Source organism: Oreochromis aureus, linkage group 16 (genome assembly GCF_013358895.1).
Source record: "Oreochromis aureus strain Israel breed Guangdong linkage group 16, ZZ_aureus, whole genome shotgun sequence".
Classification (NCBI taxonomy): Eukaryota; Metazoa; Chordata; class Actinopteri; order Cichliformes; family Cichlidae; genus Oreochromis; species Oreochromis aureus.
The window spans coordinates 14,736,004-14,758,291 of NC_052957.1; the positions used below are offsets into that span (position 1 = coordinate 14,736,004).

Genomic DNA, 22,288 nt, shown 5'->3' on the forward strand with positions numbered 1-22,288 from the left:
GTGTAGAGATCGCAAAGGAAGGACTGGAAACCGAATTATCTCCAACACAGCCGCAAGTGCGCAAAGAGCGTTTTCATCTTGGAAACCGTTTCCACAGACTAATTACGCAGAGATAATCGTCTTTTATAGACCACTTAAGGATTTTGAACTTTCCTATGAAAACTTACTTCGTGAGTACAGTTTTGAACAAGTCGATATAGCCCCCCAACCTTCACTGGCGATGAGTAATCCACGACGCTGCAACTGATAAACCTCTAAAACCAGGACTGCGACTGGCGCGTTTGGATATCTTATCCTGTGCGTCGCTTATTTTATTTTATTTTTTTCATATGGCTTCTATCTTTGGGGTTTGTAAGCTGGTCGTCCATTATTGATATTTCATGGCTGTAGAGTGTAGCAACAGTAGTGTGTGGCGAAAGAGGACGATGCAAGTCTAACTGGGGAGAAGACATCGCACTTTTATCGCCTTATTTCCCAAAAAGGAGACATTGCGCACGGGCACTAACGACTGCAGCAACTAAAAGCCAGACTTTAAAAAAAGAAAAAAAAACATTGAATCATTTGTTATTTCTTTCGCTGCTGTCATCGTAGTATGTCTGCACTTCGAAAGAAATTTGGGGACGATTATCAGGTAGTGACCACCTCATCTAGCGGGTCTGGATTCAATCAGCCTCCCCCAGAGAAAAAGAAGAAGAGGCAGCGGTTCGTGGACAAGAACGGGCGATGTAACGTCCAGCATGGGAACCTGGGTGGTGAAACCAGCAGATATCTCTCAGACTTATTCACAACACTAGTAGATTTGAAATGGCGCTGGAATCTATTTATTTTCATCCTCACCTACACAGTCGCTTGGCTCTTCATGGCCTCTATGTGGTGGCTCATCGCGTACATCAGAGGAGACCTCAACAAAGCCCACAATGATAAGTACACTCCATGTGTGGCCAATGTCTATAACTTTCCCTCAGCCTTCCTCTTCTTCATAGAGACCGAGGCCACGATAGGATATGGTTACAGATACATTACAGACAAATGCCCCGAGGGGATCATTCTCTTCCTTTTCCAATCGATCCTCGGATCGATCGTCGATGCATTTTTGATCGGCTGCATGTTTATCAAGATGTCTCAGCCCAAGAAAAGGGCCGAGACTTTGATGTTCAGTGAACATGCGGCGATTTCTATGCGAGATGGAAAACTAACTCTCATGTTCAGGGTCGGGAACCTGCGTAACAGCCATATGGTCTCTGCACAGATCCGCTGCAAATTGCTAAAAGTGAGTGATGATACTTTTGGGTTTGTCCCCAGTGTTTCTCATAGTTCACCTCATGAGTTGTTTAGAAAACTGATACAGAAAGGCCTACACACTGACATTTAAGCCTACTCCTAACTGTTCATAGGGCCGCGAGGCATCTGTTGGACAAATCCTCATTTGTATTTCCAAATTTTATAGACTGCAGTGGATGCACGTTACACCACATTTGTGATATAACTCCAGGAAGATTATTACCTACCCTAAATCAAAACACAAAAGGCATATGGTTTCCAGGAATTATAATACAATTACAAAAAGAACAATAACAGTAAAAATAATCAGACAACTTTTTCCAAGCAGCCTTCACCTTATTAATAACATTGTGTGTCCATGAGTTCATTTCTCTACACAAGAATATTCTCATTTGTCACTTTCCATGCCTTTTACTGCTTTGCTTCATAAACGCTTTCAGTAATATAAATGTACATCCACTACTATAACAACAGACAAGAGTATGCTGATAATACAGCAGAAACATTGCCAAACAAACTGCAGCTTCTATCACATTAAAGAGGGATAAACCACACTGCAACAACATCCATGTTAGTAAATGATCACAGTTGCTTTTTTCTTTGTTTTCTTTGTTTGTTTTTTTCATAGAGGCAAATAAGCCTTTTTCCTGTCTCTAGCTTTCATATTCTGACACGGCAGGTGAGTTTAATGCAGGTGAATCCACTTTGATCAAGTGGATCAAACTGAATCCAGTTTATTTAATTACACATGTAAAGAGTCAGTGACACCTCCAATCTATGCTAAAATGGATATTCTTAGAGCATGTGTCCTTCTTTTGCCTTAATTTAAGAAAAATGTAGTAATTTTCCTGATAGACTGGTTGGATCTGATTGCATATAAAATGTGAAAAGCTTACACAAAGGCTCTTGATAAACTGTGGATAGCTGTCTTACCCCTTCCTTCTCTCTACTGAAGAGTTCTCTGTCACTTTCTGTATGCTTCTTTAGTCTCGCCAGACCCCCGAAGGCGAGTTTCTTCCGCTGGATCAGCTGGAGTTGGATGTGGGTTTCAGCACCGGGGCAGATCAGCTCTTTCTCGTCTCACCACTCACGATCTGCCATGTGATTGACACCAAAAGCCCCTTCTACGACCTCTCCCAGAGGTCCATGCAAACAGAGCAGTTTGAAATTGTGGTTATATTAGAAGGAATAGTGGAGACCACAGGTGAGTAACAGCAAACATGCATTTTTGTTGGCTTGCTCTGGCGAAAATGACAGCCTGTAGCCTGTTTTACTTCAAGTCATAGCTGCAGGCTACATCTTCAGTATAGGAGTATGTTGGATTGTCTTTTTAATGGTGCTTAAGTACTTTGATGTGTTTCTGTAACAGAAATGGATAATATTGAGCTTCTTCATAGGTGTTAATGGTTGACATCCAAACGGACTTGGTATTGACCTCTTGATTGCAATTCATTGATTTTTATTTCTGTGGCAAACACACAGAGCTGCTAATAATGAAAGTGGTCAGCATTTATAAATCACTGATGATTAATTTTGTCTGCAGGCTTTAAATGAATTTTAACACCTTCTGTGCTTTGAGAAGTTAGGCAGAATTTTAAGCCATACTTAAGTGCAGAACACTTGAAGCTCTAGCAGGTCACCGTTTTGGTTTTACACCTTTTCTTTTTGTCATCTGCAGTAAATTCCATTCCTCCGTCTTTGTGCCTGAACAGCTCTTACCTCTTGGCTGCTGTTCTCAGAGGGCATAATAATTTGCTTTCTAAGGTCCCTTTAGAATTAGGGGAATTCCATTTCCACAAGATGAGCAATGCCCCGAGTAAAATTCTCCACCGTGGTCATTTTAAATTCGACGGTTTATTTGACACAGTTGCTATAGTAAGAGTGGGGCGAGCTCCCTCAGTGTTAGAGAGTGAACACAGGAGCAGTTGTAATAGGCTGGTTCAGAGAAAACAGCATATGGAGATGTGACAGGGAAGCTTGCAGGCCAACACTGCAGACAGTAATTAGCATAGACATTCAATTCCTGATAGATAATCATGATAGCAATTTATTGCAGTTGTATCAAAGATTGAGCTCACTGTGACCCTCCAGCTCAGGGCATGCAGTATTTATGATTCGTCATTTCACTGGCACGTTGCACAGATGAAAGTGCGCTGCACATTATTGAGTTGTGTTAATATATTGCAGTTTGTAGTATGTTTTAATATATTCCAGTACGCAGTATCTGTACAGACTTAATTCTGTGTAAGACAAATTGAGGATGTCTCATTATAAATTAAATAAATAATCACAAAACATCTGGTGTAAAATGATCTAAATCTTAATCTTTCATCTTGCTGTGACTGTACATCTTTTGCGACTGTTGCACATTTGGCTAGACAACTAAAACTTGCTGTTTTAAGCAAGTGCGGAAAATCTGCAGTGTAGCAATGCGATAAAAATCATCATTGTTATATTTGCAGATATTTATAGCGTTACGCTGTCGCTGAAGCATGTGTCATCACATCATCCGTGTGTTTTTTGGGGGGGATTGTTGTGCTCACGTTTGTATTCCACAGAAGTGTCTGTACGGAGGAGCACTTGCGGTTACGTGAAGTTGGTGGGAAGGGTGATGTAGAAACAATCTATAGTTAAAAATTGATGTACAGTGAAAGTCTAAATCCTCAGACGCTTTCATTTCTGGCCAGTGTAACTCTGTTTCCATGGCAACCTCTCCTTAAGTATTCAGGATTGCAGCACTGCAACTAAACTTAGATATATTTTTTTATTCTTATGGTATAGGAATCATATAATAATTTTGGTAATAAATTGGGTAAACATGTTTTTTAAACATGAATCTAATTTCCAGTTGTTGACAACACCTGGCATCAAGGAGGCTCTCCTCTGAAATGTGAAAAGCAGACAGAGGCGTTACTCTTCCATAAAGTGCTTTCCAGAACAGGTGATACAGCAGAGAAAGAATAAGATGAAATATTTATGAGGCTTGGTGTTTACTAGTGAAGAAGCTGCCCAACTCCCCACTATTTTTTTTTTCTTTCTCTCTCTTGTTATGCGTGGAAAAACACTGTCTGGAACACGAGTTAAAATACTCTCCAGATTAAAGCCTCGCCATCACTGGGCCGTTGGGCTTCCCACTAGATAATAACAGACACAACACTGTACCCTTTTTGACACACTAACCTTTCGTTCCTCTAGATCACACGAAAATATTTTGTCAGTTCTTTTTCCGCACAAAAGAAGAAAAGACGAGCGTGAAGGAACTCAGAATTGTTCCATTTTGCTGTAACCTCAGAAAACCCCTACATTGTGCAAAAAGGCATAAGCTTACCCTCTTCTCTTTTAAACAAGAGCCTAAGGTGTTTTTAATCACTGCCTCAATGTGATACAGCTTCCAGATGAGACGTGTAGGTTGTCTCGTGGCATCCTATCTTTTTTTTTTTCCCGCAGTAATACCAGTTGTGCTCCAGAGGATAAATTGCAGTTAATGTACTGTGCATGCTGCCAGAAGAGCAGACCAGCTTTAGAAAAAACAGCATAGGCTTGTAGTAACAAGTTTTGGATGAGTTAATGGCGCTAACAGGAATAATGTCAAACAATCAATAGAAGCAACACACACCAATTTACTTCCCAGCAAGAAATTTTAGCAGTGTGATGGGCTACAGAGCAGTACACGTCAGGCTCTGTGTCTGTGTGTGCTTCATCCACCTATTACTTACTGGATCTCTGTAAAATAATACTCGGCTTAGTTATTTCAGCATTATTCAAGCACTGCAGGCCTGACAGGTGCTTGGATCAAAGAGGAGGAATTTATTGCAGCAGGAGTGGATAACAAGTAATGACTACAAACCAGCTAATATTTGATGTTTGCGACTCTGGTATAATGCTTAATAAATACAAATGCATATTGATAACGTTTTGTACATATGTGATTATACATTTGACATTAAATGCACAGTCTGTCATAGACTAAGACTGTAGGGCAGAAATATTTGCTAACTTTTAATAAGGTAGAGTCTGCTGGAAAAAGTGATTATTATATGGTTAAGCATGTTCTATGCATGCTGGACTCTGTTTAAACTGGATGTGAAGATGCATTTCGAACAGTCAGACTGAAGAGTAATTAGATGTGAAAAGCGTGGCTCTGTCACCATAGACCTGTGTCATGTGTCGTTATGTGTCTCCAAGGTGTCTCGCTGACCAATCGTGCTCAGATTTTTTCTACATCACTTCCGCTAGAAGGTCAAATTTATTGTTCGTCGCCAGTGAAGCAAAAAATTTATTTAGCAAGGGTGAGCAAAAAGAGACTAAATGGCTCAAGATGTGCGGGTTATTCCAGCTATTTAGGGTACTGAGAAAACGGACAAAAAAGGACCACCACATCCCGCACTAATACATCCCGTGTATTGTTTTTTTTGTCTTTTTTGAGGCTGCCTCAGAACACAACAGTATTTGCACAATTCATTTCAATTCAGTTTTATTTATATAGCACCAATTCACAACAACAGTTTCCTCAAGGTGTGTTATATTTAAAGGTAAAGACCCTGCAATAATACAGAGAAAGCAGAGAAAACCCTTCAGAGGACGTAGGGTTTAATGAGTTGCAGAACAATCCTGGCAAGTGGTCTAGTGGCCGTTTACACTTGCTGTCCATTTGTGATTATTCAGGGTTTGTCTCATAGAAACTGTTAATATAGCAAGACAGTAACAAACCCATCCTGCCTACAGTCTCAATTTATTTATCTGATAATACAGATACATATGCATATAGCTTCTGTTTGTCTTTTTTGTCTTTTTTCATAACCAAAGATATTGGTGGTCACGTTATAATTTTTTTCTTTATTTACAAGATTTAGTTAGTAGTATACCATTTATAATTGAATCAACAAGAAAGATTTTTCACTAAAAAATGTGAATATGCAAAATTAAAGTCCTTTTCAGTGAGTCTCAGAAGAAGGCAGAGTAAGCAGATGAGTGACGAGACTTTGGATGAGGTGCTCTGGACAACCTGAAAGAGGTGGCGACAGGGACGAGAGGGGTGTGAGGACAGCTCGAAAGGGAGATTGACAGATCGCAAGGAATTAAAAGAACAGGGACGGATTGATTTGGACAATGTGGGCAGATAAATCATTGGAAAGAAGTAGTAAGTTTACAATTTGGATGACAGTGTGTGAAAACAGAAGCGATGAAGAAAACAGGGCAGCAAGAATAGCCCATATAACCACAATCGATTTTCCCCACTTGGTGACACACCCGCTGAGAAAAAAAAAAAAAAATATATACATATATATATATATATATATACATATATATATATTGGCAACTCCATACTCAGAAACATGAAGCTAGAGACTCTGGTGACAATAGCTAAGTATATTCCAGGGGCAGAGCAGGAGACACTGAATCCAATTTAAAACTGCTGGCTAAGGAAAATGTAGATTTTCTAAAATTGTAATTCACATCGGCAGTAATGACGCCCAGTATGGTGACTGAAATTAATATAGAGATGTTGTATAACTTTGCCAAGACAATGTCAGACTCATGTCAGATAGAGGTTATGAAGTTTATAGCTGCATGCTGTCCTTCAACCTCTGGCTGTCTAGAGCATGTCCAGAAAATGATGTGAGCTTTATAGACACCTGACAAACTCTCTGGGGAAAACCTGGTCTTATTAGGAGAGATGACATCCGTCCCGCTTTGGATGGTGCTGCTCCCATTTCTAGAAGAATGGCTGAATACGTTAAACTTCCCCAAAACCTGACTATCTAGAATTAGGACTGTAAAGCAGACTTGCAATCTATCCAATCAAAAACAAACAAAACATAAAAAATGTTTTCTTTGTCATTTATCATCTACCTATGCCTGACTCAGGCATTTTGTATGACCTATCTAACTGAATTTGAGATCATTCTCAATAACACCCCACCATAGAGCCACCAACACCCCACCATAGAGCACTTTGCTCTCAGATTGCAGGCTTGTGGTTTCCAGACATTCTCAAAGTAGAATAGGAGGCAGAGCCTTCAGCTACAAAGTTCCTCTCATTTTCTGTGAAGAACTGGCTCAGTATGAATTTGAGAGATGGACAGCCTCTCTGCTTTTAAGATTAGACTTAAAACTTTCCCTTTTATAGTTAGGGCTGGATCAGGTCACCCTAAATCATGGCTTAATTACACTGCAATAGGCTCTGTCGGGGACTTCCCACGATGCCCTGAGCATTCCTTCTTCTGTCACCATTTTTCACTCCTCATGTGTTTCTACACCACTTTTGCACTTTTGCGTTTAATGTTGTCTTCTCTCTCCCAGCATTAATGTTTGACACTGTAACTCTGTGCTCTCATTTTGTTTCTTCTCAACCTCCAAGCAGTTGAAGTAGATGGCTGCCCATCCCTGAGCCTGGTTCTGTTAGAGGGGTTTTTTTCTGTTAAAAGGGAGTTCTTCCTTCCCACAGTTGCCGAGTGCTTGATCATACAGGATCATCCTTTAGAGTTTAACTCTAGTTGGGCAGGGTCCTTACTTTATGGTATTAAACACCTTGACATGACTGTTGTTGTGAAGGGGCAATATATGCATAAAACTCAATTAAAAGGAATTGCATAAGGAGGAAATGAAATATGACAGAAGATATTCTACTTATGAACTTACCTCAAATATGAAATTAGTTAAAAATAAATAAACAAAGACATTCTGATTGTTTTCTATAAATGCATTTTGGAGACTTTTATTAAAATATCTGCAGATTGTTAACTTGCAAGGCATATAATCTGATTGCAATACCTGCTCCTGGTCTGCAGTATGGGCTGTATAGTTTAATGAACGTGCAACTACTCATTGGGATTAATTGAATGTGAGGAAAGATTTGCTTTCATACAGAATAATGTTAAAGTGGCTTGAACAACAAGATATGCAGGATGCAAACTCTAGTGTCAAAGCCCTTCACTTTGAATCCTTCCACTCAACCATTCACTTAAATTACCTCCAAGATGTGGTGAAGAACTGAACCAGACCTCTCTTGAAAAATCTGTTTATGTGTTTTAAAATGAGTCTCACATATAATCACAGGTTAGAAAAAACATATTTTTTAAGGAAATAATTCGCATTAGTTTTACATAAATGTAGTTTCTACAGGCTGAGACAGGGATGGCTGTAGCTCAGGAGGTAGAGCAGGTCAACTACAACTCAGAAGGTTGGTGTTCAATCCCAGACTGCTCCAGTCTGCATGCTGAAGTATCCTTGGGTAAGATACTGAACCCAGGTTGCTCTCCAGTGCTTTCATTGGAGTGCAAGTGTGTGTGAATGCTAGATAGGAAAGTAGAGCAAGTGGAAACGTGCTATAAAAGAACCAGCCCATTTACTATTTGTGCTAAACAAGTATAGGCACCAGACAGAATGTGAATGTGCACAGCTGCTTTTAAAAAAATCTGATAGCTAACCCTGTTATCTTTCTTTGTGACATGATTTCCGGTATGACTCCCGTTATCTTTTACCATATAAGACCTTGAATCACCCATATTGACTGAAATCATACTCTTCATGGCCAACAGTTTATCTCATACCAGGCAAAGTAACAAAAAACCCCCAACACTTTGATCAAGTGTCCTATTAAGTCATTACTGAGAGCCAGCATACACAATATCAGGGCCCAAAACCCAGCCCACCTAAATACATTGCAGTCACACTTTTTTCCTGGTATGACATGCCACACATCTGCTGTTGTGCAGCAGAGCAAATGACAAGTATTGTTCTAAATATATATAAAAAAGTTGATCTTGCATGTCTGAAAAATAGAAACAAATTGTGATATAATGACATATTAATAGCGCTGCAGGTCATTTTCACTGTTCTGCTGCAGCGCGGATGGTGACCTGAGTTTGACTTGCCAGATGAATCACAACTACTACATACAGTCTTAAAATACATCAGAAGTTTAGATAAGTGTCCCATTAACACCAGTAATGCTGCTCAGCACTACGAAGGCTTAAATACCGAGCCAGAGGCAATCTGTTCGTTAGTGGAGGTGAATCTCGAGAGCTCAAAATAAACTGTAGCTGCCAGTAACAGACGTTTAGGTTGCTGTAGCCATGAAACTCATTAGCGTGTTGCAAATAAATTTTATTTCATGATTTCCACAGCACTCCTGTGTGAATGCTGTGTTTTTTTCTTTCCCACGGAGCTAATGTGCATCTATGTAATTTAAGACCATGCACTTTTCAGATTAGAGACGTAATAACTAACGATAAACAAGCTAATGATTTATTTCGCGGGGCCTCATTTTCATTACAGAAGCGAAAGTCAGCACATTAGTCTGTCCCTGAAATTTTGTATTATGTTTTCAGTCTAACATGGCGGCAAAACACAGTGTTGAAATCTTCGCAACCTCTCAAAAGTGTTTCTAAATTCACTCATCGGCTATGAAAAGCAATGATTCATGAGCATAAAGTGTATCATCAGCATAAACCCTTTATCTTTTCAGAGAGATGTGACTTTCATGCAAATGTGTGGAGTGTGATCATTATACTTGTTGTGAAATTCATAGAGTGCTGCATATAAGTCATATTTAGAAATGTTTTTAAGCACAGTTGCCAAGGTTTTTCAGGATTTATACTTCATGATGAACTCGGCGCTCTTAGTCGTCATTTAGTTGGTTGGATTGCTTTTTTTCTTCTTCTTAGTTTTCACTCAGATTTTGCTTCATTCTTCTGGTGACGCATCACTTTTGTACCGCGGGCACAAACGCATTCAGCTTACTGCACTAACTAATAATCTCAGTGTTTCTAAATGATTTTCCTCTGTGTCGTACATGAAACACTGAATCACGCTTCATCTCTTGATTTGGTTTTGAGGCCGATTATGAGGCAAATTATGGGTAAAACATCAAAAACACTCTCTTTTCATCGATTAAGTCGTGCAATGATTTGGATTGTTTGCAGAGGTTTCTTTCGGCCCCCTCTTTTTCATACTGCTACAAGGATTTGTCATGAATTACTGTTATGGAATAAAAAATAGAATAACCCAGCTATCTGCTCATTTTTTTTAAAAAATGAGTGTAGGTGGCAGGGGTGGTTGCTTATAGACTGGAGCAGCTACTAATGTTTATTCATGTGCTTTTGTATGCATAAATACTGTATAAATACTGACTGGAGAGATCAGCCCTGAATAATGAATCTTCTACCTTCAGTTTGTTGGAACAGCAGTGTGTCTGTTTTAAATGAAGTTTGTGTTTGGGCATGCGTTAAAGTTTTAAAACACGATGCGGAAAATCTTATCATTTGGATTCGTCTACATAAACAGATGCTCGAGATTTATCATCAGATTGTGGAATCAGTAATAAAAAAGGAATTAAAAAGGCTTGGCACTCATTTTATGTAAATAAACAACAATGAATACTGATTTGTGTGGAGGAAAAACTATTAAGTTATATAATACGAATGTCATACCATCAATTAAGTTGTTGTGCAACAAATACACATACTTGGAAAATGAAATTAAGAGTAATAATCACTTTGATGTAGACTCTGTCTAGTGGTAAAGCCAGCCAGCATAATTAATTGGGAACATTCATTGCCACTGATTAGCAGAGCAGCCAATGTCATGGCTTGATCTGTGCTTTATCATCAGCAGCAGTAATTGAAATGAACACTGAGACCTTTCTTTTACGCCAGAGGCCTCACAGTTTCATTCATATGAGCAAGAGGCCATTGCCCCGGAGGTCTGGGGTCACCTGACGTCAGTTACAGACGCAAACCCCGTTTATGAGCCAGCTGTGAAAGATCAGAGGAGCTGACCATAATTCATTTTGAGTCATTAAAGCGAGCGCATGTCCTCTCATCTCAGTGTCATGCTCCCTGTCTCGGGCCTGCGGGTCAAAGGGTTAAAGTGGGTTCGGTGGAGAAGTTGAGAGTCGCAGCTCAGGTGAGAGCAAGACTTTCCAATTAAATCTAACGTGCTCAGGGTGAGAGCTCCTGAGAGAGGTGTCTGTCCCCGCAGAGATCCACCTGTGCAGCTGAGGAGATAAACCACGTGTTGGATGCCTTTCAGCTTTCTTGTTTAAATATTTTCAATGAGACTTTCCTATATAAACTTCACCTACAGTATAGCTTCACTTTGCATTTATATTTAATGAATTCAATTGTGTTTTCATTTATGTATTGTATTTCAAAAGCCACTTTACTGTAAACTGCTTTATTGTACCTGAGTAAAGAATCAGGTTTTGCATGTATTTCTCACTTAAAATGGATAATTTCAAAGATCTGTAGCTGTGATACATCCAGTTCATCCCCAAGAAAAAAGAAATGACACAGAATCACAAAGTTCTCTATAAATTTAATGCAATGCATCACACTAGTCCCACAATAAGCACTAACTTTATGAAGCAAACCGTTTCATTTTATGAGAATGTCAGAGAGGTGTTGGTTCAGCTAATGTCTGAGTCTAGATTATGCTGTAGTTGCACTGGATTGGGTAATTGGGTTTTATTTGCAATATATTTCACTTCATTACAACAACAGGAAAAACCGAAGCTTCATATTCATCATAGAAACAAGTCAGAGCGTCTCGTAGCCTAAGCTTTATAGGCATCAGACAGATTTACTTCAAAGCTGATTTGCTTATGTTATATTTAAAATGTGTTCAGCGTATTTTGTCCAACACCTGTAGCTACTGCTGTGAAACTGCTGCTCTGCACAAATGCGTCTTCCTTCATGTCGTATCGCGACATTAGCATTGCAAATTTTAGGTAAACAAGGATATTCTAGGAAGATGTGTACGATTAACATCTTATGGCTATTGCACATACAATAATTGCTCTGGGGCTGAACCCCTCATAATGGACATTGCAACGAACTAGCTATGACATACCGGATTCATTATCCCTTTCAGATGCTGCCATCCCAAGGGGTGAGCACGGTAATTGTGTCTTTAGGGATTTGTCAAGTCTCTGTTGGATGGCAATAAATCACTGCTAGAAGAGGTGTGGTGGCAGACCTGGAATGAACCTGTTGCGTGATGAAATAGCAGTACCTCAGTTTTTGCCTCTACTCCGAGTGCGAGAAATAACTGACTTGGTTTGAGTAGCTGTTGTCTCTGAGAAGATGCGTGTGCCACTTTGTTGTGAGGACACTTCTCTTTTTTTGATTAATAACACAAACTGGAGACCTCAACATTGACATGACTCCAGCCATAATAGAGGATAGACGCTCAGGGCAAGCGTTACGTTGTTATGTTGCGCTCTGCTTGTTTAAGAGGTTATCACCCCGAAGAAGGTTGTGATGCACTCGCAGCATTGATTTGTGGAGCTGTGACCGTCCCTGAAGTGCAGGGGAATCAATCCCGAGGCCTAAACACAGAGCCCCATGAACATGTTGTTCTGAAGGCTCGTCTTCTTGCAAGGCCCTCCTCTGGGACGTCTCTTTCTATTTTTGCCACTCAGACATGGTTTAGTTTACTGGAATAATGCGCTCTCAAGCTTAAGTGACAAACTTGAAAAAAACAAAAGGGATTCTTTCTTAACAGTTACTCCTTTTTAATACCATCCAAGCGAGATCTCTTAAGGCTTGAAAATCCCTCTTTTGTCTGCCCCCCTCTTAGCTGTAACTCCTTTTCATGACTTAAGAAGATTTAATAGTGGCGATCAATATGAGATTATAGCTTCTTTCACTCATTCAGTCTGTTTTAAGGAAAGAAATTGGCTTTCTGATCATTTCTGAACTCAATATACTTTATAATGAGAAGCAAATCTTTCATATTCTCAGCTGGTGTGGACACCTACTCAGTGTGGTTTCTCCTGTATGAACAATAACGGTTGTTTGGCCTAAAGGAAATCCATTGATTGGCATTTTGCTCAACTGGGTCCCTTTATGACAGTATCAGCTTTGCCTTCATTTGGTAATATGCGCTCTTCTGGCTGTGTTAATGGCCCTCAGCCATATGTTCCTGTAGCCTGCCCGACACCCCACCTTGTGTGGAGATGCTTGGCAGCCCCGCTCCTATTCCTTTTCCTTCCTTCCCTTTCCAACAGCCTCCACACTCAAGCAATTGCCACAGCATCCAGACTCTCCCCTCCCCCATAGCAGTGCACTTCCCCTGCCTTTTCCCTCCATCAGCTTCCTTCTTGTTCTCATTGCTGAGCCCCGCGCTGTGGGGCTGGAATAGAATCTGAGAGCTGCAAGCAACTTGAAGCCATCTTCACAAAGGGATTACGCACTAAAACAGTATTTAATGAAGGGAGGGGACTTATTTGCATCCTTGAAAAGTCCAACTGTGAAAAACAGGTCACTGAATGCTTCTGGATTTCTCTACAGTTTACCAGTTGATTGTGGTCACCATAGAAACAGCTGATCAGGACTTGTGGCCGCAATAGCACTATCACTATCACTATCAAATGAGAAATTTTATTGTGTTGCAGGAAAAATTTAATACTATAGTCAAATTTTACAAAAAAAATAAATAGCTGTGACAAACTCTAAAAACATGTTATTCAGACCTGTGAACTGCACTTGTCTTTCTTCAGCAAGCAGATATGGCATCCATCGTCATCATCCTCTGATATTCTTCAGTTTTTCATTACCTAATACAGCCAGGGGAATGCTCCTCCCTGATTTCATTGAAGAACAGAGCAGTTATTATGAATTAATTGTTATACCTCGTAATCGCGTGTTGCAGACAAAGACATGATGCGGATAGCCTTGGCTGCAGCAAATGTTTGACAGGAGCAGCGCACAGATAAAAGGCTGAATCTTGAATAATGTTGTGTGACCGTGCTCTGTGTGTGCAACGTCCAGATTCTCATGCTTGTTTTTGCTAGCATTTTTCTCATACATAACACTTGAGCTGTTTCCACAGCCGTGATAGACTGTCAGGGGACTTTGCTGACAGCACTGCGCTGGTGTGTGTGTTTGTGTGTGTGTGTAGAACCATTTGAGTGACTGAGTGAAAGGGAGAGCCAGACAGAGAGCGAGCGAGGGATAAGGAGGTTATTTGTGATTTTGTCACTAAATATGAGGTTGCGAAGAACTCTTTGACACCCACCTTCCCTTTTTTTTCTTCTGTGACTAGCACTCAGATGAGAAGTCATTTGAATAAACCTTCATTTTCACATAGCCGTCAATTTTGAGTGTCGTTTGCCGGGTGGCTGTGGGTTGTTTAATCATACAATAGCTCTGATTTATTTATTTGAAAATCTAGATTGAGACTCTGCCTAGATAATTTGACAGAGCTGAAATTAATAGGCCTCTGCTCTCACGTCTGCCCCTTGACTCTACTCCGTCCTCAGTGTGTCAAGTGCAGATTTGCAGCGGTGAATTTTACAGAGCCGAGGACCAAACGGATATGATCCTGCAGCTTTTCCAACCTGGATAAGCTTCTTTTAGACCATCGTGTCTGTGAATACCACTTGTTTTTGTTTTTTTTCTTGTTTTTTTCAGCTACTATCAAGAAGCACTGGCAGGCTGCCTGTGAGTTTACAGTGCTTTTCTGTTCCAGTCACCAAAGAACCCATTTTATCTTTGCTGTCACTCCGCTTCACTTTGTTAGCCCAGAGAAGAAGCTAGCTCTGTCTTATCACAAAAGTGCATTTATTTAGAGTCTCAAGCTGAGATGGCTTTCTGGGCACCTAAATCTCAAAGCTTATTCTTGACGCAATTTCCTGTTCTTCTTTTTTTTTTTCATTCCATTGTGGAGTCAGTCGGTGAAATATTTTAAATATAGTGCAGATAGGGCACAGGCAGTCTCTACATCTCACTGCTCTCTAGTAATTTCCGCAGGGTTTTGCAAAATACCTGTGAGTTGATTTTCAAACATGGTTGTTGCTGAGATGACAAAAGAAAATCTTACCATGTAACACATCTGCATGCTCGTTCGGTTTTCCATGTTCTCTCCTCTCTGAAATTTAATTTTAATGAGGTGCATTTTTATATCTGTGCAACATTCCTGAGTTCAGCAGAGGATTATTCAAATGTTATTCATGCTGTTACATGAATATTACATATCATGTGAGCCCTGTTCTGAAGAGGGGGGGGGACTTCTGATGGGATTTCATACTTTGGCAGGATTAAGATAAACTTTGGCCCCAAAATACCATATATCACACAGACTGTGCAATGTAGGCATACTTTTAAGAATAGAGAAGTCCTTAAAATGTTTTTTAAAAGTTCACAGGTAATAATACTGGTTTATATTTTGCAATTATTTGGGAATGTATGATTTTTCTCAAAAAGCTGTGCCATAAAAGTCAGCGATAAGTGATTTCTGTGACTTTAACTTTAAGATTTTTTTCAAAAACTAATATGCTGGTATGTCGAGGTACAATGGGAAACGATTCTCCTTCTGATCATCTGAAAGATTGACAATCAAAACTGAAGAGAGACACAGTTTTTACCCCTGTTTCAGCAACACATAATAAAGTAAGAATTAAAGCATGTAACCACGCATTCATTAATTACATTTTTTAACCCTTAAGTTTGTTATAGTTGCTTCATTATATTACCAACAATGACATCAGTTCACAGCTGTGGAGATGGAAAATCTAAATCATCTTTTAGCTCTGTTAACTATGTTCAGCAGTCAGTTGCTAACTTTGTCTGCGTTTTGATGCTTGGTGTTCAATGTAGGACTTTTGCTTCTAATGTTGTATTTGTCTTTAGTCGAATGGCTACTTTTACTGAAGGACTTTGCACTTCTTGCACCACTCACTTAGGTTAATTGAGGGACTGAAAGCAGATAATAATTTGATCCGAGTCTACCCTCTTCCCTCATATGTTGCCTGCCAGCATAAGTGCCTTTGAGGTGGTTCAGTAATTTGCAACAGCATTATCGACATACACACACACAAAAATCAGACAAAAGGAGAGATACATTTTTTAAGATGTTCTAAGTCGATAACAGAGAGGTCTTCCTCTGTGAAACTTGTGTATTGTTGATAAAACAGCCAACAGACTCTGATTTGTCTTCCAGAGAATCTGTAAGAGGGGTGCTCAGAATCTCTTATTGTGGAGCACTTTATAGAGAAGAGCCACTCCACAGAGGATTTGAAATATACTGGTATTGCCTTATACAGAGTCACAGAGGGGAACAGATAACGATTTACTGAAATTAGAAGTGTAATGGATCCACACAGTTACAAATTTCTCTCCTAATGGGCTGAATGAGGAATTGCCTCTTTACCGATTCCAGTGATGTTTTTTTCCCCACTTAGTTTCTTCTGGCTTCTCTTTTTCTTTAACAGAGTTGGTGAAACCTGACGGTTTTCTGTTTACATGAACTGAAGAATGAACGAAACTGACACTGACCACAGGTTGAATTAATGTTATTATGATTATTAGTGTAATAAATAAATCTGTCAGTCATCGTGTCTCCTCAAAAGACAGTTAAAAATTTCTACATATTCAAATTACTTTTTTTTATCATAAAAATCATAAAAAGAAAGAAAAATCGAAATACTGGAAAAGCTGGAAAGTGCTATTTTTGTAATTTTTGGATTAATAAATTTGAAACATTATATGCCTCGATGCTAATGACAGCATCAGCTATGGCTGGAGGCATTATGGTTTTAGATCCCCCATCTGTCCATATGTGAAAATTCTTAAATGTCCCCTAAATTTACTCAAGTCTTTTTTACTTGGAGTTAAGCAACAATTGATTGGAACTGATTGGCGGTGAAGGTCAAACGTCATGCTCACTGCGATTTCACAAAACAACTTTTGGGCTGTAAATGTGAAACTAAAATAATTTCACATAAATGTCTGATAGGATGAAATAGTGAAGTGAATAAGTGAATTTTATTAACTTCATTGTGGCATGATGATCTTTTTTCACCATTATTAAATGCTATAACTCAAAACAGAAAGGGAGATTGTGACAATTTATTTTTACATTTTCGCAGATGCTGAAATGGTGGCTATAATATTTGATATCCACCTATAAATTTCTCTCAGAATGTACATATTTTAATAAGAAAAGATAATATTTTAATAATATTTTAATCAGGAAAGCCATGGATGTTAACTGCAACTTGGTCTTTTTGAAGTAATGGGGTGAATAAAAATAATCTGAATTTCCCAGAAGTGGTTAAAAATCCATGTAGCGTAGTTCCAGTGGTACCGACTCAGTATAACTGGGAAGCCTATACAATATCAAGCACACAGTATAAAAACCGTGACTACAAAATTATTTCAGCTTTTTTGACATAGGTTTACTGATGTTACCAACACCTCTGAGTTTCAGTGACAACACTGCACACCACATATCAGAGGTGTTTTTTCTCCCCCTCTCTGCTGTGAAGTCCTGCTGTTGTTCCCAGCAGCACAGAACACAACAGATATGTTTATTTTTGTTTGTTTGCTTGTTGTGTTCTTTTTCTTTTACCCCTGCTTTGCGTGTGTTTATGACCTGTTCGTGTGATACAGAACTTATGTGCCGCAAAGATCATCCGAGGGAAACAGTGCAATATTCCGCCCGAGTGATGGATGAAAGGGGATGAGAAAATTGCTCTGTGCTTTATTAAAAATGACATTTGTATTATGAGTTTTGGGCTTCGCTGATGAGATGTCACCAGAATATATGTTTTCCCCACTTTACCAAAAGGCAGACACTTTTGAGCTGTGTGGTTTTGTGTTGTAAAAGGTCACATTTCAGTGACAATAAAACTATTCTGGTCTGGCTCTGGAGCCATATTGAGGATCTGGGCCCGTCCTCAATGGAAAATCCATTCTGAGCAGTTGGGTTGTGCATTTTCTTTTTTCATCTGTTGAGAGACTTTTGTGTTGTGTCACTGTTACTTTTGACCAAACTAAGCAGAGAAAAAGCTTTATGGCTGTCACATGCACACATTTCTACAGTTTTGTTTCCATAGAAACGCTGAGTTCTGGGCAGGCGTGTGTTTAAGAGTTACATAAGGCTTTACCAGTAATACATTGTACAATCCAATATGGGCATTCTCATTTGAGTAGATTTCTATTTTTAGCAATGATACATAGTAACTGTAAAAAAATATCTAAATGAGGTTTTATGGTTTCTTGCTGCTGCTATTTTAGGCTGTGTAACTGCACTCTGTTACTCGATCTAGGGGTGTCTCTCTAACTGATACGAAACTTAGATATACACAGCATGTTTAAATTTCCATACAAATTTGCAGTGTCTTGGCCTTACTGAAAGTCGAGGTGCACAGTTCATTATCACTGCTGTGTCTGTTATGGTGTGGCCATATGAATGTGGGCGTTGCAGAACAGCAGGTCTTTAGCAACACAATTGTACATATCTGATGCAACCGTGTCTACAATTATGCAATGGCTCAAGTATCCGTTCTTGAATAATGTATGGAATTTAAATCTATATTAATGATCATGATTAAGCCTGGTGCTATTGTTAGTTTTTGAAGGATGATACAGCGGATTAGATCATTGACATCAGAGAGGTTTCTACCGTAGTGGGCTGAGTGGGTTGAGAGGAAGGGGAACAGGTTGAGCAGGGATTCGGCCCCAGGCCTGCAGGGTTCATGGGTTTCCAGAGACAGAGGTCTTACAGTAACTCCTACACCATCTGCAGGGCCAGTAGAGTGTTATTAATAGATGTAAGATGATGCTATTTGGATTTTGTTTTTACTGTAGCAACCCCTTTCACTCCTTTTGATTTAAAAAATAATAATTATGAACCTCTAAAGAGTGTTGTAGTCTTTTAGATATAGTATCAATGTCCAATTAGCACTGAGTGAAATGTTTGATAAAGAAGGTGCAGCTCATTTGTGGTGGTGATTAAGTAGCTGTCACAAGCTATAATCCACCAGAATTTTCTCACAATCGGTATTTGCACGCCTGTTGATGGCGACTGTGTTTTGGCTGGAGGAAATTTAACAGGTTCACTATGCAATAAGATTTCCATTCAGGCTTAACTCTCTATCGCTCTGGCCCTACACTTCTCATTAGCTTTGCCCACTTTATTCACTGCAGCACACTTGCATATGCCCAAAAGGCTCGGGGACTTTGAAGCAATAGTGCAGAAGTAATACACTGAATACCCTAAACGCACTTGATGTTCAGTCTCTCGCACATCTGTGATTGTGTACAGAGCTGTTATCAGTGAATTATTTTATGACCTTGGGAATCAGGCGGAATCGCAGATGCTGCTAGTTTCGATGATGACATCCTCGCAATCAGCAGCAGTGTCTCACTGTGAATAAGCGCTTCTCTTAGTTTGGACCTAAATGTCGCTGCTAGAACAATATTAGTTTGGTAATTAAAATGTGTGATAATTATGAACCGCAGTTGCTGATTTCCTGATGGATTTCAACAAGTTTTAACATGAATGTCCCAGCCATTCAGCTGTGTGAAATGGGGGGTCTTTTGCACCGATATAACCAATTTAGTATTTTGTTCAAGCTGTAAACCTAATTATAGTTTTTCCGCACTCACTTTCAGTTAGAAATTAAAATTGTTTATTCAGCAGAATGTTAACTATGCTAAGATAGAAAAGGCTTTCCTGTAAGCAGGGGAGTGTGACATAATGCACACACAGCTTTGATAGCTACTGCTGAATAATGACGATGAGTAATCACTTATAAGCATCCAATAACTTTGGATGAAAACAAATGTTTAATGCTGTTTAATTCAAACCTTGGGATTTTTCTAATTGCATTAATTTGTTTCTGAGGATGCGAGGGGAGTTTTAAAGCAGGATTTTAATTCCCCAGTGAGGGAACATTTATTCCAAATGTATAATAGTCTGCTATCATGTGCCAAATTTGCAAGGCACGGTTACAAGTACACACACAAGCCAGACACATGCTAATAAGGCTATTGTGGTTTAATTTGTAATCTCCAAAGGACAGAATTGAGCACTTTTACCCAAATTGTCACACTGGTTTTGGCTTAACAATGTCATGAAAAAGGATAATGAACATTTTTTTTTGTGCATGTGTGTGTGTATGTGTGTTTTGCATAACATCTGATTCCCCTTTAATGTCTTAAAAAGAAATGTTACTTCTATCTGTTGTAGCTGCTATCCAAGGCGTGGACAGAGCTGTTAAGTAAAATAAGAGTGGATTTGAGGTCTTTTTTTTCTGTATTTTTGTACTGGACTGCCATAAGTGAAGATTATGCTAAACCAAAGAGTAAACGTAATATTAATATGCACTGTACTCTTTGAAAACATGACAGGTGCAGTGGAAGTTCCTTACTAATCATAATTTTTAATTAAAATTGGACTTTTGTAATTATATTTTTTTCATTCTTATAAAACACATGCGGCCAATTACTCAACTATACTTTTAATTAATGTTCATGTTAGCCTGGAAATTGCTCATAAACATCACATTTAGGAAGTGAAAATCAATTAAGCTTTTTATTTAGGCAGCTGGCTCTGTAATACAGTAAATGCTTATTCATTGAGGCCGTTTTGTTTGCAATATTGTTTGCTTTGTCATCTAAAAATGGCACTGGTGAATAACATATTGGCTCTTATGGAAGAGTGCCAAGCACATAATTAAATCAGGGCTCTGCAGTATAATAGTGGAGTCTTGAAATAGTTCATATTTAAATTTTTGGGGTTTACTGTACTGTTATAAGTCAGTGACATATAATTTGTGAAACTTAAAGGGTCTTCTGTCTTTCCTTCACAGGAATGACCTGCCAAGCGAGGACATCGTACACGGAGGACGAGGTTCTGTGGGGACATCGCTTTTTCCCGGTCATATCTTTGGAAGAAGGTTTCTTTAAAGTGGACTACTCTCAGTTTCATGCCACATTCGAGGTGCCCACCCCTCCTTACAGCGTGAAGGAACAGGAGGAGGCCCTGCTTCTCTCCTCGCCCCTCATGGCTCCATCCCTTTGCAACAGCGGGGAGAAGAACAGCTCTCTGGACTGCTTGGAGACCCTGGAGGACAATGACAGCACCACCAAGCTGCCTACCAAGCTCCAGAAGATCACAGGGCGGGACGGCCTGCCTAAGAAGCTACTAAGAATGAGCTCCACCACCTCAGAGATGACTTACAGCTTTGGCGACCTGCCCATGAAGTTGCAGCGAATCAGCTCTGTTCCTGGCGTTTCCGACGACAAGCAGGGTGGGAAGGCCTCCAAGATCAGCACAGAGCCCATCAGTAAGTCAGTGGCGGACCTACCTCCAAAGCTGCAGCGACTGGCTGGAGGAGGGGCGGGCAGGATGGACGGACACCTGCCGCCTAAACTTAGAAAGATGAATTCAGATCGCTTTACATAAAGCAGGCAACATATTTTAACTTATGCCATCCACTTTTATTTCCCTAACTGAAGTCCTTGTACTATTCCTAATTTATTAATGGACAATATTCTTATATTAAACGAAATGTAGAATATGTGCACAAAAGTACGGGGATGGAATTGAGCACATTTGTCTCTGGATGTAAGTGTACATGCTCTGATGAAAGACCTCTGATTTTTTTGGGTTGTTTTTTTTAAGGATGATGTACAATTAGCACAATCTGGCATGTAAGAAACAGCGCATGTAGAACAGAATCTAAATAATTTCTGGCATGACATTTATTGATATATTATTTTACAAAAAGAATTTCATTAGTGAATTTGCAGACGGTGGAACAATTGCACAAAGCCATATGATTTACAACATGGAAAACCTACATTACATGGTTCTAATTTGTGGTGACGACAGGCACATACATTTGTTTTGAGTTGATTGCTTTTGTTGTTTAATGTAAAATCGTGGCAATGTTATGTTAACTGCATGCTTCTCTTATTGACTTAGCTATACAAAGGTAATAGACAAAGATGTTTAGCCTTAACTATATTACCTTGTTTCCATTTTCATGTTTGTTCACAGCTGTATTTTTGGTATTTCATATATAGACTATTTTACCATGTGCGATTTTATGAATTTATTAGATGATCAAATACAAAATATGTTGCTAAATGATGCATTTTACATTTACGTAGGAGTGCATTATCAGCCTCATATGACCTATCGAAACTGGGCACAATGCTATACGAGTTTCACTTATTAAAGTAACACTTAAGTTGAAAGAGTGAATATT

The 22,288-nt window shown here is 39.3% G+C and overlaps 1 protein-coding gene across 1 annotated transcript; it reads left to right on the forward strand.

The window, feature by feature from the left end:
- The first annotated feature begins 125 nt into the window (after nucleotides 1-125).
- Nucleotides 126-21,956, forward strand: kcnj3a (potassium inwardly rectifying channel subfamily J member 3a). Its single transcript, XM_031743248.2, has 3 exons — nucleotides 126-1,270; nucleotides 2,269-2,485; nucleotides 20,885-21,956. The coding sequence occupies exons 1-3, from the start codon at nucleotides 593-595 to the stop codon at nucleotides 21,478-21,480; spliced, it is 1,491 nt and encodes a 496-aa protein (XP_031599108.1). The 5' UTR covers nucleotides 126-592; the 3' UTR covers nucleotides 21,481-21,956.
- The last annotated feature ends 332 nt before the right edge of the window (nucleotides 21,957-22,288 follow it).

Excerpts from the sequence above, each read along its gene's own strand:
- kcnj3a (XM_031743248.2), top strand. The coding sequence starts at position 593 with ATGTCTGCACTTCGAAAGAAATTTGGGGACGATTATCAGGTAGTGACC. Across the intron at positions 1,271-2,268 it reads TCCGCTGCAAATTGCTAAAA|TCTCGCCAGACCCCCGAAGG; the intron begins GTGAGTGATGAT and ends ATGCTTCTTTAG. Across the intron at positions 2,486-20,884 it reads AGGAATAGTGGAGACCACAG|GAATGACCTGCCAAGCGAGG; the intron begins GTGAGTAACAGC and ends TTTCCTTCACAG.